Source organism: Aspergillus saccharolyticus (genome assembly GCF_003184585.1).
Source record: "Aspergillus saccharolyticus JOP 1030-1 unplaced genomic scaffold BP01scaffold_51, whole genome shotgun sequence".
In the NCBI taxonomy this organism is placed as follows: domain Eukaryota; kingdom Fungi; phylum Ascomycota; class Eurotiomycetes; order Eurotiales; family Aspergillaceae; genus Aspergillus; species Aspergillus saccharolyticus.
In genome coordinates this window covers 24,913-49,289 of record NW_020290661.1, presented here as the reverse complement: position 1 = coordinate 49,289, position 24,377 = coordinate 24,913, and the positions used below count along the sequence as shown (strand labels likewise).

At 47.2% G+C, this 24,377-nt stretch overlaps 8 protein-coding genes across 8 annotated transcripts; 4 read left to right on the top strand and 4 right to left on the bottom strand.

The window, feature by feature from the left end:
* Positions 1 to 97: 97 nt before the first annotated feature.
* Positions 98 to 3,527, bottom strand: spt16 (chromatin-remodeling protein SPT16; the record flags this gene model as incomplete). The annotated part of the gene is made up of 7 exons (XM_025577684.1): positions 98 to 589; positions 638 to 1,236; positions 1,291 to 2,722; positions 2,785 to 2,937; positions 3,000 to 3,121; positions 3,210 to 3,294; positions 3,348 to 3,527. 7 exons carry the CDS (start codon positions 3,525 to 3,527, stop codon positions 98 to 100), a joined length of 3,063 nt encoding a protein of 1,020 aa, XP_025427159.1.
* Positions 3,528 to 3,906: 379 nt separating this feature from the next.
* On the top strand, positions 3,907 to 5,633 carry BP01DRAFT_349792 (putative mitochondrial carrier protein). The gene is made up of 4 exons (XM_025573767.1): positions 3,907 to 4,374; positions 4,444 to 4,450; positions 4,527 to 4,675; positions 4,732 to 5,633. Exons 1-4 carry the CDS (start codon positions 4,175 to 4,177, stop codon positions 5,588 to 5,590), a joined length of 1,215 nt encoding a protein of 404 aa, XP_025427158.1. The 5' UTR covers positions 3,907 to 4,174; the 3' UTR covers positions 5,591 to 5,633.
* Positions 5,634 to 8,784: 3,151 nt separating this feature from the next.
* BP01DRAFT_386677 (putative MFS monosaccharide transporter) lies at positions 8,785 to 10,806 on the top strand (the record flags this gene model as incomplete). Its single annotated transcript, XM_025577683.1, has 6 exons — positions 8,785 to 8,843; positions 8,904 to 8,981; positions 9,038 to 9,326; positions 9,390 to 9,583; positions 9,643 to 10,355; positions 10,415 to 10,806. The coding sequence occupies 6 exons, from the start codon at positions 8,785 to 8,787 to the stop codon at positions 10,804 to 10,806; spliced, it is 1,725 nt and encodes a 574-aa protein (XP_025427157.1).
* Positions 10,807 to 11,406: 600 nt separating this feature from the next.
* Positions 11,407 to 14,716, top strand: pmt2 (protein O-mannosyl transferase). The gene is made up of 5 exons (XM_025575966.1): positions 11,407 to 11,999; positions 12,085 to 12,212; positions 12,273 to 12,825; positions 12,877 to 13,636; positions 13,700 to 14,716. The coding sequence occupies exons 1-5, from the start codon at positions 11,865 to 11,867 to the stop codon at positions 14,341 to 14,343; spliced, it is 2,220 nt and encodes a 739-aa protein (XP_025427156.1). The 5' UTR covers positions 11,407 to 11,864; the 3' UTR covers positions 14,344 to 14,716.
* BP01DRAFT_360675 (GTPase Rab2, small G protein superfamily) lies at positions 14,675 to 15,972 on the bottom strand. The gene is made up of 2 exons (XM_025575965.1): positions 15,634 to 15,972; positions 14,675 to 15,570 (listed from the first exon to the last, which is right to left on the bottom strand). The coding sequence occupies exons 1-2, from the start codon at positions 15,733 to 15,735 to the stop codon at positions 14,782 to 14,784; spliced, it is 891 nt and encodes a 296-aa protein (XP_025427155.1). The 5' UTR covers positions 15,736 to 15,972; the 3' UTR covers positions 14,675 to 14,781.
* A 409-nt stretch (positions 15,973 to 16,381) lies between these two features.
* BP01DRAFT_418929 (uncharacterized protein) lies at positions 16,382 to 19,448 on the top strand. The gene is made up of 2 exons (XM_025579366.1): positions 16,382 to 16,713; positions 16,772 to 19,448. The coding sequence occupies exons 1-2, from the start codon at positions 16,701 to 16,703 to the stop codon at positions 19,027 to 19,029; spliced, it is 2,271 nt and encodes a 756-aa protein (XP_025427154.1). The 5' UTR covers positions 16,382 to 16,700; the 3' UTR covers positions 19,030 to 19,448.
* A 279-nt stretch (positions 19,449 to 19,727) lies between these two features.
* BP01DRAFT_306496 (uncharacterized protein) lies at positions 19,728 to 22,157 on the bottom strand (the record flags this gene model as incomplete). Its single annotated transcript, XM_025572241.1, has 2 exons — positions 19,728 to 19,826; positions 19,926 to 22,157. 2 exons carry the CDS (start codon positions 22,155 to 22,157, stop codon positions 19,728 to 19,730), a joined length of 2,331 nt encoding a protein of 776 aa, XP_025427153.1.
* Positions 22,158 to 23,154: 997 nt separating this feature from the next.
* Positions 23,155 to 24,210, bottom strand: BP01DRAFT_377261 (aldo/keto reductase; the record flags this gene model as incomplete). The annotated part of the gene is made up of 3 exons (XM_025577001.1): positions 23,155 to 23,701; positions 23,781 to 24,061; positions 24,148 to 24,210. 3 exons carry the CDS (start codon positions 24,208 to 24,210, stop codon positions 23,155 to 23,157), a joined length of 891 nt encoding a protein of 296 aa, XP_025427152.1.
* Between the last annotated feature and the right edge of the window lie 167 nt (positions 24,211 to 24,377).

The following is a 24,377-nucleotide window of genomic DNA, read 5'->3' as shown; positions in this document are numbered from 1 at the left end:
AAATTGCGAGCATAGCAGTACTGGTAGCAGTCGCGGTTGATGTAGTTCGCAAGCGAACTAATAATGAGTATGTCATTGTGCTAGGGTTGTAGGAAAGTTATCTCTTTCGTTTCTTTCCCCGCTCCTCGTCGTCCAAACCACCTTCCCGATCCTTCTTTTTCGCCTTCAATTCCAACTCGTCCCAATCTTCACCACTCTCTTCTTCCGCGCTGAACTCATCGCTCTCCTCAGCGCTGGCGTCGTCATCGAACTCACTGTCATCTTCGGAACTTTCATCTGCAGCTGCAAGCTCGGATTCGGAGAGCTCAAAAGCAGATTCCTCTTCCTCATCAGATCCGCCCTCTGAGTCGGATTCTGCTGCAAGGAACGACCAACCCCCATCAGCAAAGAATCCGTACGGATCACTCACTACTGTCTTCATGATAGTAGTCCAGTTTAAATTCAAGGGGCCTTCCGTGAAAGCAAGATCAACGGAATCCAGCCAATCCTTCACACCCTCTAACGACTCCACGGGGATCGTGTTTATGTGTACGGGTGCCCGGTGGAAGTCCTTGAAAACAAAGACGAGGTCAAAGTTTTTCAGTCCAAACTAGAGCCATGTTAATCTTGCAATATCACTCTGAAGCTTGTACCATACCTGTACGCGTTCTAAATGGGCAATTTCAACCTCATTCAGAGTTATGACCAAGAACGGGGGCTCTGTCAATTGGACAAGAGCATCTGTTGTAGGCTGAATCAAGACATTTGACCTATTGGGAACACCAGTAAAGCCAATTTCCCTAAAAGGGATGTCAACGTCTACCCCCTCGTCCTTGCCAGCATCTGCGATTTTTTCAGCGAAGGCCTTGAATTCGCGATCCAATGCTGCTCTGCGCCGCCGTTCTTCCTGTTCAGCCTCGAACTCTTCCTCGTCCCCGTAGCGGTGTTTACGTCTGCGATTACCAGTCTCATCAAACTGCATTTCAGTAGCTTCTCTGTAGAATTGAACATCTCTGGTCTTTCTTTTACCTATTAGTATAGGCGTCTTCAGATGGACGTGTATCAAGACGATCAGCTCATGAGCGCATGGTTGGAAGAAGAGATGTTTGACATTGCTAAAGAGTACGTCGACATGTTCGTTTCGAAAGGGTGACATATAGCGAAGGCCGTTCTGATGTATCTCGACCTCGCCAGGAACTCGCTTCCCGTCCAGCGGTGGTCGGAGATAAACATCGGGTAGTTTGACGGGACGACGATCTAGAATTGTTACTCTCAAAGGGTTCAGTGAGTTGAGTACCTCGAATCACTTACTCCTTATTTCAATCAGCTTGTCCTGTTCAACCACATCCTCCATTTCCTTCTTCTCTTGCTCGCGTCGTAGTGCGTTTTTCCGCAGCTCTGTGATATCCTGAGCGACTTGAGCGAGTCGGTTGTTATCTTTGGACCGAAGTGTCAGATTTCGCAAAAAGTGTGCTGAGAGGTCTTCGAAGGGCTGGTCGTCTTTTCTACCAACACCTTGACCTGGTGACAGAAAGTTGATTCTCAGGTAGGCATATTCTCCCTCATCACTCTTACTGGCATTCTTGATAGTGTTGATATGAAACGGGACTGGACGACCCATGATGGGGACAATGACCGTCGATGCTTTATGGTCAACATAGATGGTGAGGTCTTTCACTTTTGGAGGTAATTGATTATCCCTCTTGTAAGACTCGAATCTCTTGAACTTTTTGTGTGTGACCCCATTGTCGTCTCCTGTGGTACCGGCGAATCTGTCCAGCCCTTCCTTTGTTTTCTTGGTGGCCAGTTCCTTTTGATGCTCACGGCGCCGTGCCTCTGCGCCTTCGTTGATTTGAGTTGGCCTCTCGGCACGTAGCTTTGTTCGAGTCACATTCCTACTAGCAATGGCACTGGATTTGGCTTCCTTTTTCTCCTTGACAGGCTTTTCAGATTCTTCCTCATCTCCGAAATAAAAGGAGACTGAGTCCATGTCCACACCGGCATCTTTCGTGAAAACAAGTGGGCCATTCTCACCGACACGGACAGTATCCGTGATAACCATTGAGTAAACGGAATTACCCCGGTCTTTGCCGTTAGTGTCCTCAACATCAGTCAAGCCAACCGTAATAGAGAATGTCATGCCGCTCTTCAGGATTTTATCATTTCTCCCATTAAGTAGCATGTTAGGATCGCGGAGTTCAATTCCAATACCTGCACCAACAGATTTGACGAAGTGCGTCTCAAGCTCTGGCTTCTTGGCCCGAACCAAGCTGATTGCTTTATGGTACAAGTCCTTTGCCGTTGTACCCTCGCGCATGTCTTTGACGACCGCATCACGAACATTCAGAAGGAAAGCATAGTTTGCCTCTTGGGATTTGCTTGGATCGACCAAATATGTACGCGCGATCAGCGAACTGTAGGTCCTATAGCGAATCCCAAATCCTGCAACAATGATTCCTGGTTGAAGGTTATTAATGTCGGAAGTGGCCGTGAGCTTGAGATCATATCTCCCTCCGCTTTGTACAACTGGGCCATATGCCCAGTCGATCTGTTGAGGATCGAAATCAGTCGGAAGTTTCGCCAACTTGTTGAAAAATTTCGCGTCGTCTATTTTCGCATCAATTTTCATGGCGAGAGCCTTGTGGGTCATTTGCTTCTCTTCGTCAAGCAGACGAGACATTTCATCCACAAAGTACTCGGCCATCAAGCCACTACAGGCCCGGGACGCGTTTCGAATAGAGACCTGCCGCACAATTAGTGATCGCCTTTATCCATACCGATACCACGAAGCTTAAAATAACTCACTAGCTCGTCTGTATCTTTGATTGCAAATGCAGTCGAGAGAGCGTTTGAGATGTCGACTTCTTCCATCTCTCCGACGGCTGACGCGTAAGCCCGTCTCCAGTCCTCAGAAAAAGGACCGGATGCTGTGTCTTTTGGCAAGACACCAACCTTTCTCTTTAAAAAAGCATTATACGTTAGCATCCGACATCAGTCGTGGTAAACATATCATCACTTACACCAGCCGTCTTGATGACCTCTATGCACTTCTCAAATGATCTCACTTTCTCTTCGGGATCTTTCGAGGTCACCAGAATCTCTACTGGAATTTTTCCCCCTTTGAGTGGCTCAAGATGCTTGGCTAGGAGTTGTGACTCGTATTAGCGAAACGTATGTTGATATCAATGAGCGCTCAAACCACTTGCGATTTAGTCAATAGAAGAACATACCCTTCTTAGCAGTAGTGACAACATATACAACCTCGGTGGTGAATACTAGCAGAGTAGCAGGGAATTCATAACCGAGGAGCCAGAACTTTCATAATTGATTAACACATTGCCACATTATTCGGCTGAGCAGTAACTTACATGCATCGCATTATTCTTTTGAAAACTGTTAGCCTCGTCTGTCTTCCCCATGAGAATAACAATTGATGAGACGCCGCCAAAAGTGGCATTGTTAGAGCGTCTATCTGACTTCCATGCCGAGTAGAAGCTCGTCAGACGATTGAAGAATGTATTCTTATCAATCAAGATGTCTTCTGCCATGATGTGAGCTTTCCGGTGGCAAAGGCGAAACGCTTGAAACGCCGTAGCAGCACGCGGCCCTATATCAAGATTCTCAAAGCGGACGTATGGCGTGAAGAACCGAAGTGGATGATGTTGAGAGGAAAAAGAAGCTACGAGTGACCTGATGTAGAATCTGAGGAGGCCAGTGTCCGGAGATGATGCAACAGGGTAGCAGCGCGTTAATTTGCAAATGAATGAACCTTTAATTACCAGTCGCGGAGACAGAAGCTAGGCACAGTCTCGACGCGAGTCGGGGCGCGCTTTGCCCATGCTAAGTAAGATTTTAGTAATGAATGTTTGAGATGTTTGTTTAGCGCCTTGTTGCTGTTTGTATAACCACCCTTTAGTGGGTAAGAATGTCGACGACACTCTTCTCAGCTATTCAATCGTCTTGCCTGTGGATGTTTTGTCAAGATCCCGCTCGATCTCAGGATCTGAGCCATTTCTTCAGCTCAGAATCCTGTATCCTTCCTCACCATCTCATCGTACCTCTCTTCAGTACACACAATGCACGACTGAATCATTCTAAAATCTGAGTTTAAATTGTCATGCTCTCGTCTTGGCCGTTCATGCTATTCTGTCAAGTCAATAATTTGGTCTCTTCACAGTTCTTATGAGCCTTCAAGATGTCAAATGATGTATCATATGCACCTAAAGACCAAGCGAGCATTGATGACCAGGCTCAATCGGATCCAACATCTCGAAGGAAACCTCGACACAATGCTGCAACTGGTGCCTCTGCTGCTGGTATTCGTGCCTTGAGTGCGCAGTTTGTTGCATTCTATTTCAGAGCACCTATCAAAGCTTTTTTTCGCACCCGAGTTGAGTAAGAGAACCCTCTCATCGTGAACGAGAATCATATATATTGTTGGATATTGACCAGCCTTGTGCATAGCTATATGGTGCGTAGCCTCGCCTTCTTTGACCTTCTGTCCCTCCCGTTGGCTGATTTTCCCGGGCCGGTTTCTATATCAAAAGGCATTTGCCAGGGCTGTCAACCCCCACTCAACGAAATCTGGCTGGTCCCTGCATACGACTACACCAGGCCTTCTGATGCATGCTGTTCGTACGTATGGATGGCGATTCATCCCCAATCAAATCATGCCTCCTTTATTAGCCAATGCCGGGTAAGCTTATACGATTAGCTGTACCATCTGCGGAATTTCCGCTAAAAAAAAAGCAGAATTGGTGCCATACTATATACGTCATACCTTCAAGTTCTCGGAACTTTCAACGAATCTGTCTCGAAAGGCGTCAAATGTATATACCCTCCTCCTTCACCTTCAAACACGTTCGCAGCAGGGTTCATAGCTGGGACAATTCAGTCCATAGTAGCTGCTCCTCTCGATGCTCTCCAAGTCCGTCTACGAACAAACGATCTGCTTGAGGGACAATACCGGAGTATGTGGCATTATGGCCGTCAAAAGCTTACCCAGATTGGGGCCCGGGGTATTTTCGCAGGCTGGAGCCTTTCTTTCTTGCGTGATTCTCTCGGCTACGCTTTTTTCTTCACGTCGTTCGAGTTCATAAAATCACAGGCGTATTACTCGTTCGTCACATGGTACTATGGCTCTTCGCGCACTCATGGTGCCCATGTTTTACAAGCTTCCCAGTCTAGTGACCGGGGTGTCCCGCTCATTAGACCTCATTATGCATTGGAGCCGTGTTTTCTTATGGCTGCGGGTATTATAGCTTCAGTGTCTCAACAGGCCATACAACGCCCGCTATCTATTATCCAAAGTATTCATGTTACTCGCCTGGAGTACCTTGATCACCAAGCCAGTTTCTCTCCACCAAGGCGACAGATGATACTTCTTTATTATCATGCCTATCAGGAAACTTTCAAACGATGCAAGCGAAAGGCGTCCAGGGCCGGAGGCTGGGGACAGTGGCTATTTCGCGGATTTGCCAGAGATGCTATTCGTCAGGTACCCAGCACCAGTGCGGGACTTGTGATCTTTGAATTGGTGCGTCGTAAATATGCCTATATGTCAGACACTGTATATATTGAGAGGGAGGGGTTTAACATTTTGCTGGCCTGAGAACATATATAGATGTATATTCCCCATACATAATTAACTCGGTCTCTCTCTGTGGCATTGTCATACATGTATCTGTTTCTTATGACCTACCCAAGTTCAGCACGACCCTAATCTGTTCCTACATTTATCAGGCGTGCAAATATCGTCTCGCTTGCCTAGATTGTCTACCTCGGTGATATTGTCCTGGTTCTTGAACTAAAAAGCAAGTTCCTAGAGTTCAGGCCAATGGAAGAGGGGTGCTTCGACGGAGAATACCGTCAGAGGTCATTGATTGACGGATCAAATGTACGCATGCCTCCATGAGTAGTGAACGATTCACTAGATTCTCTGACTGGAGTACTCGAGGTATCTTGTACCCGCCGTAAGTCATCTCGACCAGCCATTACTGGATTCGTGAAGATTATTTTGGTTAAACATGCTCGTACTTGAGAAGTGTAGGTTGTCTTTGGTTTTACAAAATTCCTATAAATTTATGTCCAGCATAGCAAAAAGGAAGAAGTAACAGCACTTCCAACTTGGGTTTTCAAACACTCATACATACAATGTAGAAGGAGTTACAACATCAGACCGCTCTTTCTCGAGATCTGTCCCTTGTACCCGGACACGATGAAGAGTCTATCAAAATTTGAACCATCTATCGTGTTAAAAATATGGAAAATGCCATAAGTACGTAGTCTTACCACCCTCCAGGTATGGGCGACGGTAACCGGTGGTGGTGACTTGCAATTGACCAATCTAAATTATTATCCGAGTGCCTTGTCTGCGGGTGCCACCCTCAGCCAAAGGCGTTCCAAAGCGCACTAACCACTTTGGGCGGCTACATGAGACTTGGGAAAGAAATACTGGGGTGGTAATAGTTAGATGTTCTTAGATCCATTAGGTAAGCTATAGACTAGATAACTAAGTTACCTAGTTAAGTTAGTTAAGTTAACTTCATTATACTACGGTACAGATTTATAACCATAGGGGCGGGGGGAAGATAGAAGTCTATTTTCTCTACTCCATCAAGTCATGGTCGTCAGCCGCCGGAACTAATTTGAAAGTCACGTTACTGTCATCGGAAACTGTCACATTACCTAATAGTACTGTCATTCACATTACTGTCATTGGGGTAGCCAATCAAATTCAAAAATTGCCTCCCAAAATAACCGATCATCATCATAGAGTTGCAAAGCTAGCGCTTTCTTAGCGCTTCGCAACCGATATCCCGTTTTTAAAAGGTAACCACTCAAGCTGAACTTTCTCTCATCAGATTCGTGATAGCTTAATATGCTTATGAGATTTTGCTAAAAGATCTTTTATGATAACATACTCAAGAGTCTTTCTTTACATATGAAGATCGCTATACTGACCAAATGAGCACTGCTATATGAATGGTTAAGCTACATATTTGTATCAGTTCGTTGTGCTGCAAGTCCCTTATCCAATGAACTCCTGATGAACTCATTTGCGGATGCTACTCTGGTTCGTTATAGCGAGATTCGTTAACGGGCACTTATACAGAAATAAGACACTACATAATTGCGGAATACTCTGTGGTACTCTGTAGTACATGCTAACACAATACAGTGAATCTCTATTGACTAACTTAAAACAATTCCCGGAACAATGATTTTTCCACTTATAATGATAGTTCTACCCCTGGAACTACTATACAGATATGATTATTTTCTTGATATAAGAATAATTGTACATTGAAGTCTTCCTTCTAAAAGGATTACTATTTTAAGAAGTAAATACATTATTTGAATCAAGAAACAAGGTTAGAATATTAGCTAACATCCTATACAAGTGATAATCACATAGCAATAGTTAAGCTACTGATTAAAACTTACAAAATCTAGCTCTCTAATCAGTCAGTTAAGAATTTGCGGCCCCTTTACTATACTCATTTCCTTATCTCTAATGATAAATATGGTGTACCGCTTTCAACTGTTGTATCGGAGGTTCACTTTAAAACATTATCCCTTTCAGAGTGCGGGTATGTAGCTACGCGACGGGTAGCTCAGCCTAGCCTACTCCTACTCTAGTACTAGCTAGACCGTCGACGTGTGCGGACTGCGGAGTTTACGTTGCTGGTCTGCCAACATGGCCTGCGGGGTCCCTCCACCTCTCATAGACACAACACTTACCCAGCCGCCGACTTTCTCCTAATTTCAATAGCCTTCACTGTACTCCGTACTCCGTACTCTGTACGCTATTCCTGCTCAGTGAGGCTAGTATGCTCTATCTCCGCCCACTTTTGTAGTACTCGAACTCATTCACTCCTGATCTCGTGCCAATATCGTGATTGTCTTACCTACCGTATCTTCACCTGACCCTCGTCGGCGCCCCGGACTCCGTCATCCTGTGTCGATCGACCAACTTGGCAATTGTCTCGTGAGCAGCCTTATGACCACTGCCAATTAGTGCATGACCGCTCTCCGCCTACCAAACCTCCATACGCTGGTCTTCTGCTACACACTATCGTCGACCTGGAAGACTTTCGCTCAGGCGTGTCCCTCCTGTCCCAGCGCAGTGTCCTGTTGCTCTAACTGCAGGCACGGATTTGACGGTCGCGCCTCACTCTAAGCGTTGCATTCTAAACTGCTTCTTCAATTAGAGAAGCACGTCGGTGCGTACTTCTGTTTAGCGGCTTTGCCAAACAGCGTCTTGGCTACCCCTTGGAACAGAGTGGTGAAAGCGGTCAGTCAAGTATACCGGAAGAAAGAGGAGACGACGATTGATTGTTTGGGGAAAGGGGCTGCCACGTCCAGCCCACTAGAACCGCCAACATTCCTTTTCAAACGTCCCAAAGGCATATTTCTCCAAACATACCCTTGCGGTACTTACGTTCTCAAGAGCGACTGTCCGCTGAAGCGTCCGGCAACGTAGGACGGTCTGCGGCTGAGGGGGGAAGCCGGCGTTCTTCGCTATCATCAGGTCACTCCTCAGACTTTATCTTCACCAATAGTGGTGATCTGGCTGAACAGCCTGCCGATGCAGCGCATCTTCTACGAACTACCTTCTCTGAACAACCGAATCGAGATACTTTTGGCCTCACTAGATCCGAGGACCGGCCGCAGCAGTCAAAGCGTGTCCATATATCAGACCTGCCTGCCATCGGCGGTTTCGCAACCGAGAAACCATCAATCGAAATACCTGAACCTCCACCCAGGAAGATCTCGCGATCAGAACGTATTCTAGCAACCATAATGTCCCCAAACGATCGACAAAATGCTCAGATGCATGGACTGGTTGGCAAACCGTTGCTGTAAGGGGAATCTATATCGAGTGATGAACTATTCACATATGCTTAACTGACGTAACGTAGGTATTTCACAAGTGTTTTTGTGTCCCTGGGCGTTTTCCTCTTCGGCTATGACCAAGGTGTGATGTCTGGTATCATAACGTATGTCTCATATTGGGTAACCTTGATCCCAGGCGCTGACATCTGATGCAATCTAGAGGATGGTATTTCAAGGATTACTTTAATCAACCGTCGCGAGCGGCAATCGGTACAGTTGTTGCAATCCTTGAAGTAGGAGCATTCATTTCATCCTTACTTGTTGGACGAGTCGGTGACCTGATCGGGCGTCGAAAGACCATTCTCTACGGGTCAATTGTCTTCTTCATTGGCGGTGGCTTCCAGGCATTTGCGACAGGATTGCCTATGATGATGGTCGGCCGCATCATTGCAGGGTTAGGCGTTGGGGCACTTTCTACAATCGTGCCGGTCTATCAGTCTGAGATCTCGGTAATGATTACCATTAATTCGTCCCAGTATATTTACAATGTATACTGACACATCCTCAAACAGCCCCCTCACAATCGCGGAAAGCTAGCTTGCATCGAATTTACAGGGAATATTGCCGGCTACGCTGCAAGTGTCTGGGTAGACTATTTCTGCAGCTTCATAGATAGCAACTACTCATGGCGTCTTCCACTACTTTGCCAATGCATCATGGGCGCTTTGCTTGGTGTTGGAAGCCTGATCATTTGCGAATCTCCCAGGTAAGTATGCACCGATCAGACATATGTTTACTCTGGACATTGTTTTAACATAGAAATAGATGGCTGCTAGACAATGATTTCGACGAAGAAGGTATGGTAGTTATTGCAAATCTGTATGGTAAGGGTGATTTGCATAACGACAAAGCCAGACAAGAGTACAGAGAGATTAAGATGAATGTTCTTCTTCAACGGCAAGAGGGCGAAAGGTCGTACAGCGACATGTTCAAACGTTACTACAGGCGGGTATTGATCGCGATGTCAGCGCAGGCATTGGCTCAGCTCAACGGAATCAATGTCATCTCTTACTACGCCCCACTCGTTTTCGAGTCAGCAGGGTGGGCTGGCCGTGATGCTATCTTGATGACCGGCATCAACGCCATATCCTATCTTGCTTCTACAGTGCCTCCGTGGTATCTTGTCGACCAGTGGGGAAGACGGCCAATTCTTCTCTCAGGTGCAGTGGCTATGATCGTGTCTCTATCTTTGATCTCATATTTCATCTATATAGATGTCGCGGCAACACCGACACTTACGGTCATATTTGTCATGATATACAATGCTGCTTTCGGTGCATCTTGGGGGCCTATACCATGGCTTTACCCCCCCGAAATTCTGCCCTTAAGCATTCGTGCGAAGGGCGCCAGTATCAGCACTGCCACGAACTGGGCCTTCAACTGGCTAGTCGGCGAAGTCACGCCTGTCCTTCAAGCCGCAATCAAGTGGCGCCTTTATCTAGTGCATGCTTTCTTCTGTGCATGCAGTTTTGTATTAGGTCCGTATAAGGTTTTTTTCTTCTTGCACCGTCCCAGCCTGTCTAACAAGTACCCTAAGTATATTTCCTATATCCTGAGACAAGTGGCGTCCGGTTGGAGGATATGGATACCTTGTTCGGCGATGCGACGACTTCGATGCCGACGCCAGCAACCCAAGCTGAACGTGGCTCCTTGATGAGTGCTGGCTCCCCTGTGCCTTCACTCGACATTAGACGACACTATGGCCACTTGGGAGCGGATAATGCCATCCCTGGACTGGATATCGATCCTCCCAATATGAGTCCCAGTGCCTATAACAAATCTGCCAGGTCTGGAAACACAGAGAGTCATCCTAATCGATTGGAGGGATTCGGTGGTTGGATCTCGACCATGATCAGTCATCACAAGGGATCTACTTCATCACCACAAAATAACCACTACAGCCGTCTTGGGCAGGAAGAGAACGATTGAGCTCGTTATATTGCCAACATCTCGTCGCACTCAAGTATGCTACGATTTTGCTATCTCCATCTTCTTGGCGGCCTCTTGACTTTCTTCATCACTGACTTACTCTATAAATGGGATGACGTCCATTTCTGTCTTTAGATTTGATTGTTTCTGGTTTTTTGTGCACCTTCCAACCATTGAAAGTTTTGTGATAGAATCTCGAGCCACGCACATTGAGTCTGTATCTACATACAATTGACCTTCGAATTTGATACAAGTTTGCAGCTTGACATGATTGTTTGGCGTGCTTAGATAAAGATTGATGCATCTATGAGCTACAATTAGGACCCTCAGACCTTGTGGAGCAGCCACTGTGGAAGCAATTCATGAGTAAGGCAAACAAGCTGAAGTTGCTTAGTGCACCGTGCACACAACTAGTTACTCAGGCAACTACTTAGTTATGGAGTACAAGGATGACCAACTAGTTCTGCACTATGATTGCAATTGCTGATGGGCTCGGGCTGTCTGGACTGCCCTTCCCCAACAATACCTAAGCTAGCCCCAAAGTGGGGCGGAAACATGCAAACGTGCTCCCGGGCTTTCCATGTTAACTCCAGGCCAACTCTCATTTTCATCTGGGTGCGTCTGCTCTATGCCTTTGTTTGCAATTCGCCGTTTCCTCCAATCTCCTCTCGATCCCACTGCTCCTTTCTGCCGTGATTAAATACTCTTTTTTGTTTTATTATTTCTTGCTTCTTATCTGCATTTCCACTTTATCGAACTCCTTCAGTTGAATTTCCCCTTGCTACTGCTTCGGAGCCCCTCATTTCAAGCACATCTCCTTTTTCGATCCCCACCACCATTAAATCTTACATCTTTATTTCTGACACATGAAGCTCATCTTCACCCGCGAGAAATGACCTTTATTTCCTTTTGAATTTGAACCCTCAATTTTCGCCGGGCGTACTGTGCCAGCTTACGACAGCATTTCTAACCCTTTTCGCTTCCAGCTACAACACCTACACCGCACGCCTTCTCTTATCCTTTGCTTTCTTCTCTGGAAGTCCTCTATTCTCTGAGCTATGGCCGAATCCACCGGCTCAAGCACCGGAGCCAAAATGGCACCTGATGTGAGGCGGAGGACTGCTGTGAGTGGAGAGAAGCCAGGTCTTGCATTAAAGCAAAATCTTGAGGATGAAATAGAAGTGAAATACAAGGTAAGGGTTGTCTCCTGTCTGGGGAGTAAACATTATCAACCGAATAGCTTCAGAAAGCTGCTTACATACTTTCTACGAGGTATAGCCTCGGCCGAGCTCTGACCTAGCCTACTGGGAGCCTATCATCGCGCCAGTGCTGCTCACGGCTTTTTCGATTTTCACCCGCATGTATCGCATTGGACGCTCGAATATCGTCACATGGGACGAAGCGCAGTAAGGATGTCACTGTCTTATGGTAGTGCACGATCAGGCTAACCCAGTCCTGATGATCAGCTTTGGCAAGTTCGGGTCCCACTATTTGAAGCGCGAGTTCTACTTCGATGTCCACCCACCATTAGGCAAGATGCTGGTCGGACTTTCCGGATATTTGGCTGGCTATAACGGGTCTTTCGAATTCAAGTCCGGTGAGCAATATCCGGAGGATGTCAATTACACCTTCATGCGTGTATTCAATGCTGCCTTTGGTGCGGCTTGCGTCCCCCTGGCATATTTTACCGCTCGCGAGCTTGGATTCCGTCGGGCTACTGTCTGGCTCATCAGCCTGATGGTGTTGTTCGAAAACTCATATGCGACGATCTCGAGATTCATTCTGCTTGACTCCATGCTACTATGTTTCACTTTCACTACCACTTTATGTTGGGCGAAATTCCATCGACTGCAGTCAAAGAGTTTCTCCTTTGAATGGTTTGCATGGCTACTCTTCACCGGTATCAGTATCGGCTGTGTCTGCAGTGTCAAGTGGGTTGGATTCTTCTGCACGGCGATTGTAGGTCTTTACACAGTCGAAGATCTCTGGAACAAATTTGGTAATGTGAAGGTGCCAAGGGTTAGTTGCGAAATCTCTTGGTGACCTGACCAGATACTAAACGATTGACAGACTGTTCTGGCGAATCACCTCTTCGCTCGCATAGCTGGCTTGATAGTCGTGCCATGCATTGTTTACACTCTCTCGTTTTACGCCCATTTCTGGATTCTGGAAAATAGCGGTCCTGGCGACGCGCAGATGAGTTCGCTCTTTCAAGCAAATCTCAAGGGAACCGAGGTCGGTCAGGACAGTCCTCTTGAGGTCGCTTATGGCTCCAGGGTCACCTTGAAGAATATGGGCTATGGTGGTGGCTTGTTGCATTCGCATGTTCAGACCTACCCTGAAGGATCTGCCCAACAACAAGTCACATGTTACCACCACAAAGATGCGAATAATGACTGGTTCATCTATCCCAACCGCCAGGACATCGCTTATGATCCAAGTGGTCCGCTGAGATTTGTCGGCGACGGTGATGTGATACGTCTGATTCATGGGCAAACAGGGCGAAATCTGCACTCACATGCGATTTCCGCGCCGGTAACTAAAGGCCACTACGAAGTATCTTGCTATGGCAATATCACTATCGGAGATGAGAAGGATCATTGGGCGGTTGAAGTCATTGATGATGTCGCTTCCAAGGACAGGAGTAGGGTCAGGACCCTTACCACGGCGTTCCGTCTGAAGCATCCTGTCTTAGGCTGTTACCTCAGGGCCGGAAATGTGAATCTTCCACAGTGGGGCTTCAAGCAAATTGAGACCACCTGTGTCAAGGAGAATAAGTCTAGTGATGTTTATACACACTGGAACGTTGAGTCTCACTACAACGAAAGACGTAAGGAATGCCTCTTTGTCATTTGCTCATTACAATAATCGGTCTACTTACTTGTATCTCTAGTTCCACCGGGAGATCCTGGTTCCTACAGATCTCCATTCTGGAAAGACTTCATTCATCTCAATGTTGCTATGATGACTTCCAACAATGCTCTAGTCCCTGACCCAGACAAACAGGATGACCTTGCCTCAAAGTTTTGGCAGTGGCCAATCTTGGATGTTGGCCTTCGCATGTGTTCCTGGGACGATAACACTGTTAAGTACTATCTCCTGGGAAATCCTATCGTCTACTGGGGCAGCAGTGCCAGTCTGGCTGCTTTCGGATTCCTCATTTTCTGGTACCTTGTGCGCTGGCAGCGAGGATACAACGAGCTCTCGCAAGCGGAGATCAACCATATACATTACTCCGGCCTGTATCCAGTTATTGGCTGGATTTTGCATTACTTACCTTTCGTGGTGATGGCACGAGTGACATATGTCCATCATTACTACCCAGCTCTGTACTACGCTATACTCACGTTTGGATTTTGTGTCGACTGGTTCACTCGGACGGCCAATGATAAATTGCGTGGAGCAGTATACACCGTACTATATCTTCTCATACTCGGAATGTTCTTGCACTTTCGTGTTGTGGTGTTTGGTATTGAAGGCCCGAGTCAGAATTGGAAGCATTTGAACTGGCTGAGTGGGTGGAAGATCGCCAGTTGATCGACCATCTTTGAATCTCACCAGCCCATCATCCCTTGTTCACGAATCGATCAGCCTGCTTCGCTGCTCCATTGACTTCAGGTTCAATATGGTCTGTGGCGCAACCGCGTCTATTGGAGCCCTCGCTCTCTTACTCTAAAGACTGCCTATTTTGTCTTGTTCGATCTTCGATGTTCGACCTTCATTGTCCGACCTTCATCGCACGGAAGCAGCCCTCTGCATTTTGGATTTCCTAAGAAAGGGCCGATGCATTTCTGTTCCTGCGTGTGTGAAGCCAGTCCTTAGGCATGTAGAATACGTGATTTTCCCAACCTCTCTTCATTGGGTCTTTCGGCAAATAAGATAGTAATGGAGAATTGATGTGACAACGAGTGTGCATTGCGCGAGTGGCTCGAGCTATACACTAATGAAGTTAGTCAAGACTTTTCAGCATGATTACTAACAACAACCGCCGACAACACTATTTCCACTGTTGCGCATGACGTCATTCAGGTCCAAGGTAACTGTCTTAGGAGTACCAGGATTCACGCCTCCGGTAGCACCGAAGCCCTTAACCCCACTTCGGCGATCCTGAAGATCATATTTACCAGCTTCGATGTTGCGGTAAATCAGTTCGGCCACCTCTAGAAACGCACATTCCACATTATCTCCAAATTTTGCACTCGTCTCAACATATTTCGCAACATTATTCATGCGACACCATTCTTCTGCTTGCTGCCTGGTCACCTTCCTCTGACTTGAGGCCAAACCGTCGTCTGCAAGGTCGCTTTTGTTTCCAACCAGAATGATCACAATGCCATCTTCAGCAATTTGCCGTAGATCCTGGAGCCACTGTGTACAAGACAGGAAAGTAGAAGGCCTGGTAATGTCAAAGACCAAGAGTGCACCAGATGCACCCCGGAAGTAAGAACGGGTGATGGATTTATATGTTTCTTGACCAGCTGTATCCCAGAGGGACAGTTTCATCCTCTTTTGATATTCGGGCGCCTTCCGCGGAGGACTGGGCAATCCAGTGGCAGCAGAATTTCCCGGACCAGCGACAGGTGTCTGTGGAGGAGCTGACGGAACAGACGACAATGCTGATGATTCGTGGGTATGAGCGTCGAATCCCAATCCAAAGCTCTTTGATGCAGGCGGGCCAACCGAGACAATGCGCGAACCAAACTCCACGCCGATCGTAACATCATGAGAAGATGAGAAGCGGCCTTCGCAAAGTCGAATTGTTAGCTAGGGACGAGCCATGTATGTTAGCGTTATTGAGAAGGAAAGGTCGATGATCGTTGAACTCACGCTGGATTTTCCAGTTCCAGAGTCGCCAATGCAGACAAGCTTAGCAATGTAGTCCCATGGCTGTGACATGGGTATAGCAGAGCAATGAAGCTCTGCGGTCATGTAAAGAGGCTTGCTCCTGAGGTTCTTTATTTCCAGCAGATTGGACTCTTGAAGTCATACTCCGGCCCCGGTTGTTGAGAGAGGCCCATCAAAGAGTGGTTTTGTTGAGGTCTTTGGCCAAGGTTGCGGCGCACACAATTGAAATCCTGCTCGTGGATTACACAAGAGATTGCATATGATGGCTCAAGCAGAAGTGATGGTTGAATTAGGATACGAACCTCGAGTAACCGGAAGTTGTTTTGAAATCAGTCGTGCTTACTGCTTAGGCACCTTCTAGTACATACTTAGTAACCATCGTAGTTCCGAACTAGCACTAAACAGTCAATTCTACTTGGCGATACCCACAGTGGGCTACTATGTACAGTGGAGACTTTTTGAAAAACGCGCTCCTACAGTTACAAAGTCTAAGCTCCTTTCAAGAAGTCGAAATACTTATAGAGTCTTCACTTTGTAGCAGTCTAGCAGGACATACTATATCAGGTCTAGACCCCTCATTCAGGTAATTAACTAGTATGTGAGCCAATTCATCAAATGACGCACAAACAACTTAACTAATCAATCACTTCGACTGCTGAGTCATCTGTTACCATGACCCTGCCCATATGACGGTGCATCAGCCGCCAACTCTTTACTCCCCATACATAAATTTCTTCTGGCAGGCTGTCTCTCCTACCTACCAATATCGATACCTTGACTCTTGTAGGCAGAGTCACGAGACTCCTAGTCAGACCAGGATCTTTCCTTTCTCTCCTACCTGCTATGTAGCTCCTGCTCAACAAGCCGCTAGTGAATTCTTTATCAAGTTCTCAAAGGACTTCACCGCTACATCGTCGGCCTCCCTTATCAGCATCGTCGTATAACATCCAGCACAGAGTACTAACATCAAACTCGGGGCCTAGCGACAAAAAAGAAGTGAAAACCTAAGGTAAAAATTGCTCCGAGGTTAGCCAAACCTGGAACTAATAATGTTCTCCGAATGTATGTTCCACCGGTCTATGTGAAAAGTCTTGCTAATCTACTAACAAAATACGCTCAGATGCTTCTCGATTCCTCGCACAATCGCAGTCTCGGGTGGTGATCCATTCCGATGACACTCGCAGAAAAGGCCATGGACGCTTGATCCAGCAACCTGTAAATCCACGGCCCCTTGGTTCACGGTCATTCCTCCAACGAGCAGCCCTTGGTCCGTATCAAACAGCCGCTTCGCAAGTCTCCAATTTTACACCGGGGCTGCGAAATTCGGTTCAGCAAGCACCTCTGTTTTTCAGTGCTACTGATGATTTTCAAGAGGACGACGAAACCGAGCACGAGCGGGAAATTGCGGATTTCTACGCCCTACAGAAATCCAGACGACATTTTGGGATCAACCGCTTAAGGGACTCTTTAGAAAATGACGAAGACGATAAGCTTTCTTCGAGCCCAGAGAACTCCGTGCCTCAGCATTCTTCCCGGACAGTCTCCAAGGGCAAGGCTATCTGGAGCTCGTGGCGCGAGAGCAGTCCCAATAAAGAAGCAAGAAGGCCACAAAATCTTGAATACGATGAGCTTCAGGACGATGTTTGTGCGGAGTACACAAGTTTCCGAAGAGGAGACAATCTCGTCGATGTTCGTTTGGAGGACACGCTTGAACCGGACATCCGTTCCGAGAGAGCTGCATCTCCCGAACTAGGCGATGACAAGCCGCCCTCAGTTCAACGCTTTCGAAAACAACCAAAATCTCCACGAAACACTCCTGGAATAGAATCAATACCCGTGTCACCGGGGTCAGACCACGCTGGGTTGCAGGGTCTTCCCCGTCAGGCGAGTCCCCCGGCTTCATATCAGGCGTCTATGGTATCAGTTGGGGTCGGATCACCTGCCTATGACGCGTTCTGGGGCCAGCTTTTTCTGATATCTAGTGCTTGCATGTTGGCAACTTCGTTCCTTATCTATCTTCACACCTCTACGCCCGCCGACCTTCCGAAATGGGGTGATACAGTATACTCGACTATTCACAACTCGTTCTTTAGGTTGGCAATTTTCACACTGTTCTCAATATCTTTATCTCTGCTCTGGCTCGCGTTGTTACGGTCCTATGTACGCCCTCTAGTCTATTCCATTATATTCGTTGTCCCCGCAATACTGTACTTTTTCTCACTCTATTCCTTCATCTCGAGTTTTCGTGGCCCCTGGCACGGTTCGAGCATCCAGGACAAAGTCATGAGGTGGGGTTCGGCTATCCCCTTTGTGATAGCAAGTGTTTGGGTTTATAACGTCGTTCGCAGCCGTCGAGATATAGGGAGAGCGGTAGGCATACTTCAATTTGCCTGCCGTATCCTTGCTGTTCACCCCGAGCTGCTGATCTTTGGCTTGGGCGTCCTTTCGCTCATTGTTGCGTGGACATGGGGCTGGATGCTCATGTTCACGCGTGTGTTTTTAGCAGGAAGCATTTCAGGATCTATGCTCTTCTTTGTGGATCCGAGCAGTTGGTGGTTAGGTGCATACTATGTCATGATCTACCTGTGGTCTCTGGGGGTCCTGGCTGGTATTCAACGTGCGGTCACAGCTGCAACAGTCAGTCAGTGGTATTTTCACAGATTAACTACGCCTGCTCCGACATCCAGACAAATAGTCCAAGCCGCCACACACTATTGTCTCACCACATCTTTTGGCACGGTCTGCTTGTCTAGTCTTTTGGTTTTGCTGATTCGCCTTCCTCTTCTGCTGCTTCCCGGCCGGATCTCTTCTATTCTTAATCTCTGTGCCTACTCTCTTATTCCGACTCCATTGGCCACGATTACAAATCCCCTTACCCTCACTTATGCTGCAATTCATTCCCAGCCGCTTGCTGTATCGGCTCATGGTTTGATGCAGATGACAAATCTTACACCATCAGTAGCCATATCATCTCTTCACCCACGGTCTTTCGGTTGGTCTCGTGAACAGTGCGCATCTCTTGTCTCATATCGGCTATCTAAACTTATCCTCCATGCTGCGCGCCTTATGGTGTCACTAGCGCTTGGTTTCGGAGGCTGGGTCAGTACTGCACGGAACTTTCGCGTGCCAAGTGACAATGGTGTGGTTCGCGGCAGTCTCTATGCTTACATGGTAGGGCTGATTGCTGGAGCCATCGGTTGGAGCATTCTGGGAGCCATTGAGAGTGTCGTTGCTGATATTGTTGACGCGTCCATCATTTGCTGGAGTAGTGAGGTTGGTGTCTATGGTACCGAGGCCAGATACTGCCGGGAAGCTGGTTGGCTTTTTGGGCAGGAACCTGCTCCTTCGGTCAGCTGTACAGATTTTAACGAAGCTTGACCCGAGAACCTCATATACTGATCTCTGCCCACAGGCTGGTTAGGCCAACAAGCATATCTGCTTGCACAACTTTGTCACATGCAGCAACCTAAGAACCGTCATCGTCTTACACGTGCGAACTTAATTTGAGCAGACATCAAAACCTTTGCATCTTTCCAGCCCAGTCTTTATAGAAACGCTCTTAGCATGTTGATCACATTTACATGTTCTTCATCTTCCTATCTAATTGTATCATGCATTCTGATAAATTATGTTTTCCGGTCATGTTCTTCTTCAAAGTCATTGATCCTTTCTCTTTGCCGATCTACCTCACAGACTTATGTTTCTTTCTCTGAGAATGATTGATTATTATGGCATGTAGGTGATTATTAAACCATGTACGGTTTGGAAAGAGCCATAGCTCAAGATATCAAGCGGAGAAATACCTATTACTTATTATGCTCAAACTGTAGTAGTATACTTTGATGTTATTGTTTGATACACTTGTTCAGCCAGGTCGCAAGGTGCGAATCGCATCTTCGGCTGTAGACCATGACCAGTCTGTGAACGCAGTATAGGCTTGGAACTAGGTATAGGCACTAGGAATCGTATCATAATCCAAGAACTGGCGGCGACAAACGTCCTAATATGCCATCTCAAGGCATCCATATGCCAATTGAAAGGTGTTCAGAAAGATGTGTAGAAACCTTAAAGCTCGATTAAACATCAAGCTTACTGCTCCAACCAATGCCTTCCTTTGTGCACCACTCTCTCAGGATTGCACAACTGAAGCTAATAATCTCTGAAGGCGTGCTTGTCTTGCCCAATGGTAGAAAGTAATCGATGGATAAATCGCCAGCCTTCAAACGTTGCTTGCCTTGCTCTGCGAAATTTTTTGACCTGTTGGACCATGTAACAGGAAATTCACTAGCGAGAATGTCCTCAGAAAGGCCGCGTGAGCCTTCTAGCCATAATTTCTGAGATTCCCGGTAACACTCAAGCAATCGCTGCTTCAGCTCGTAGAATTCCTTTCGGGCTTTCTTATACTCATCAAATACAGTCGAAGTTATCTCGCTGGCTGACGTGGGAGCATTTATATGTTCTTCAGGCAGCGCCGTGGTCGCGAGGCGTTCCAGATCAAGTGCGTGAATTGCATCGTACGAAATAGCCCCAAGAATAAGACATAGGCTATGCAGCCGAGGATATGGAGAGCTGTTTTTCTTTACCACGCGCCAATATGCAAGGATAGATAACCATGAAGAAGAATCAGCAATTTGACGAGTCAAAGCCTTGGAATGGTCATCCGCGACGAAAGCCAGGATGAAGCATATTATAGCTTCTACGGCTGTGGCAACTGCAAGCTTTTCATTGACGGCAGTCACGTTATCTTTCGCTGTGTGGCGCTCAGCGGCATGCTTTAGTTCCCGGCCAAGGGACCCGTATTTTTGGTATTCATCCTTCCACGCCCGACGCTCACATTGCCGGGATGTGACGCTGCTCTGTTGAGGGGACGGTAGCTTGGTAGGTGTTGTCAAGTCCACTAGGTGTTTCACACCTGACTGTGGGGGATTCCGCCCGCCAGTGCCTCCTATGGTTTGAGCTGAACTCCTGCCTAACGCTATCTGCATCTGTTTTGATCTATCCTGCAGGGGCTGTGCGTCATGCGAACTCGTGAATTTCGAGGACTGGGGCTGGTCGGTGATACTGGAAGCTTTCGACTCTTTGGTGAATTCGTTGGAAGACATTTTGGCCCCCCCAGGCTTGGTCTTAATCGCATTCCGCGCCAACTTGTTGCCGCTCTCTGCATGGTTAGATGTTATAGCCTTCGCTACAGCTTGTTCAGGCACCGGGGCATGAGAAATCTCAGCACTTTTTACGGGTGATGCTGGTGCGCCTATCTTCCTCTTACCGGAGAACTTCAAAAGCGCTTCAACCCGCTTCCTGTTCGCTCTGCCATACTTCAACCTGACAAGAAACTTCGTTCGGGTATGGTTTGAGTGGTAACTTGATCGCGGACTCAGTAAGTTCTCAACCACGTCCTTGGGTATGTTGAAGGAGCCGCCTTTTGTAGATTTGGATGAATCAACGTCCGAGTGATCTTGACTGGCGCTCGATCTTTTGATGAATCCAGAATTCAAGGATTTACTCTGCCGGCTAGGAGCAGGCGACAAGCGCAAGTGACTAGAGCCACGCACAGTAGATTTGACTCTGGGAATGTTTGAGGTATCAATATTCGACACACTTGGATGCTGCAAAGAGCCTATGGACACAAAATCCACATTTTGCATCGATAACTCTTTCTCTATGTCCGGCGGAAGTGTCGGAGATAGAAGTCGAGGTAGTCTTGGGCTGCTTGAGACTGGAGGTAAAGTCGGTGATAAGAGTGCAGGAAGCCCATTGCTTCGCGCTCGTCCCACTTTAATGGGCTCTACTGAAGGATCAGGAGACAATTTGGTTCGTTTCAAGGAGACAAATTCCTTTTCAGCTGTCTTCACTGGCTCATGATCAACTTCAAACCGACGTTTGCGATTCATGTTCTTGTCACCGGATGAGGATTGCAAGTTGGCTGGAGCCACCTTCTCTGCGGGTCCCTGTACAACATCAACGAAACCACTAGCTTTGATGATCGATTGGCCTCCATTGAGCACTGGAGCAGATGACGACTGGGATTGAGCTTCTCGATTGATGGGTGAACCGGAAGTGACTCCTGATTTTCTCCTGTTCTTATAATCATTCAAGCTTATCTTCTTCTTTAGGGAATTATAAGATGGTGTGCTCGCCGCACTCTGGGGCCCAGATTGCTGATCAGACATGACGTTCCCTGCACCGTCCGACCAATTCCCAACAGCGGCTAAAAGCGAGTCACCGTCGTGATGAGTCAAGAAAGTCATATATTGAAGTTGTTGCTCCTCTGGCGTGAACGGACCGTCATTACTCACTGCCCAGTTGTTGACAAACCGACCTCCAAGACGGAAAGGTACATCAGTCGGAACAGTAAGGAGAAACGGGTATACTGGAAGGACTTGATCTCTAAGTCGCTTCAATCGTTGATCGATGGATTCTTGGTCTGGAGTGTAAGTGTGTTCGCTGGCTTTCTCGGCTCCTCTTGGTTCAGCGTTCACAAGACGAAGAGAATGCTCTTCCGACATGGCAGACCGTCAAATGGTTGTGTTGGAAATTGAAAGCAGCTATAAAAAGCCTGCGTCTCCTGTGGATATTTTTCTACACACGGGGGCTCCTTGATTCCGACGGCTTCCTTTGCGTGCTTCTTTGATTTGCGCTTGCGTTGGTTTGCATGTGGCCGAACAATTATGAATTCCAGCGGTGCTGATCAATCGAGCAGTAATATCGTGTTCACTCTGGTTTTGTATTGCCAATCAGCTTTCCATAAACCTGTAATTTGACCTATATAGTGCCCCACGCCTTATGGTGATCCTTTGTAGGCCTTCGAGTTCCGGTCGTACCCTCAGCCGCGCATCGTAGCGACTGTAAAACAGAAATTCGTTCCAGATTTATTGGTTCGCAAGCCACGGTCCTCAGTAGTGATCTATTCTTTATGAGATTCGTATATCCAGATGAATTTGGCTGCACGGACGCTTGGAGGTTTGACTAAAGCCGATACTAATATGCCGCACTACCACGCGCCCAATCAATGCCGCACCTATAGTTGCAGGATCTGGGCCATAAGGATAAGGAAGGAAGCCCTCAGCCCAGGAAGCAAAACAATGGATGTTCCCAGGCGCGTAGCGAGAGGGAAGAATAGGGTCGTTATCGAAGATGAGCCGAACGGAGTTTGTTGTTCACTAGGCTAGGTTTGTTCCCGCCGGGGGCCTAAGCGGAGGCGCTTGGCAGTAAAGGAATGAGTGCAAGGGCATACTAAAAGAATTCCCAGCTCCAAGGTGACTTATATTCTTGATATATCTTTTCCGCTCCAAACTCAATGTTCTGGTCTATTACTGTTTCCTCTCCTCTGAAATATTGTTTCGATAATTAGTCCTTATCGCATGGGCTCTCGACGCAGTTGGTGACTTGTGTACTGGATATATTTATAGAATCTATAACAAAGGGTAAAAGACGGCTTAAACCAGATGCCTTGGTATAAGACCACATTTGTATCCGCACGCAATGTGGAAAGAAAGATGAACATCAGGAACGGTCGGAAGGCGCGAATTTGTCCAACCAGAAAGCTCGAAAATGCGTTTGCTGGCCGAGGGTTGATATTTCGTTAATTTCCTTGGGTGTTAACTCGAAGGTGAGCGCACGCAAATAGCTACTCAGGCGGGAGTCTCTACTACTGGTTGTAATGACCACGGCACCACAATTCATGGCCCATCTCAGCAGGACCTCCCCCTCACCGACGGCGTACTTTCTGGCGAGGCTGGACAATATCTGATCGAGAGGGCCGCCCCTGGCCCGGTTGATCGGGGTCAGTGGACCATAGCTAGCTGTTGCTATTCCATTGTCTCGATGAAATTGAAGGAGGTTACCATGCTGGAGGTAAGGGTGGAACTCGATTTGATTAATTGATGGAGGGATCGTAGCGGTACTCAGGATGGCTTCGAGGTGCCTCTGGAGAAAGTTGGAAACCCCTATGGACCGTGCTTTGCCGGAGTTCTTCACCTGTTCCATAGCAGCCCAAGCTTTCTGAAGATCACTGTTGGACTCGGCAAAGAACGGCGAATGGATCAAATATCTTAATTTCACCCATGAGTCTCAATGTCCGGTGCTGCACGCCGGAAGCTAAGAATATTGAAGGGCAAGTTGGTACTCACAAATCAACGTAGCTGAGTTGCAGCTTCTGAAGACTCAGATCGATGGCTCCCGGGATGTCAGCAATGTTGGTATTCACTTTTGTTGTCACAAATAGTTCTTCCCGATTCACGCCACTCTCCTTGATGGCAAGACCCAGTTCAGACTCGGTTCCATATACCTCGGCCCCGTCAAGGTGTCTATACCCCAACTGAATCGCCCCTTTAATGGAGTTAACAAGTTCGCGATTGATGCTCTCATCAGGTGTCCTCTTAGACCAAGCAGTTCCACTGCCGTATCCAAGCTGTTATCATCGTTTAGTTTCACAGCCGCAAGACAGCGCTGGCAACAATAGATCGTGCGACGGTAGGGAAGCTTCAGGCAACTTACCAGAGGAATCTCAATCCCGTCATTCAATCTAATTGATGGAATGTTCCTGAGCGTGGAGGCCATTGAGCAAGTTATTTGACTTATCTAGGACCGAGATGGGAAATACGAAGAAGGACTTGAAGCACCGGACAGTTCTTGTACTCAATTTATGTGCATGTGTACTATGTATCCGGATATATGACGTCATTCTTAGATCTGACGTCAACCTAACATCACGCGCCTTTCCGCTT

Coding starts and splice junctions, on each gene's coding strand:
- BP01DRAFT_349792 (XM_025573767.1), top strand. CDS start 4,175: ATGTCAAATGATGTATCATATGCACCTAAAGACCAAGCGAGCATTGAT. Junction 4,676..4,731: donor CCTTTATTAGCCAATGCCGG/GTAAGCTTATAC, acceptor AAAAAAAAGCAG/AATTGGTGCCATACTATATA.
- pmt2 (XM_025575966.1), top strand. CDS start 11,865: ATGGCCGAATCCACCGGCTCAAGCACCGGAGCCAAAATGGCACCTGAT. Junction 12,000..12,084: donor AAATAGAAGTGAAATACAAG/GTAAGGGTTGTC, acceptor TACGAGGTATAG/CCTCGGCCGAGCTCTGACCT. Junction 12,826..12,876: donor GTAATGTGAAGGTGCCAAGG/GTTAGTTGCGAA, acceptor AACGATTGACAG/ACTGTTCTGGCGAATCACCT.
- BP01DRAFT_360675 (XM_025575965.1), bottom strand. CDS start 15,735: ATGACCGCAGAGCTTCATTGCTCTGCTATACCCATGTCACAGCCATGG. Junction 15,571..15,633: donor CTGGAACTGGAAAATCCAGC/GTGAGTTCAACG, acceptor GCTCGTCCCTAG/CTAACAATTCGACTTTGCGA.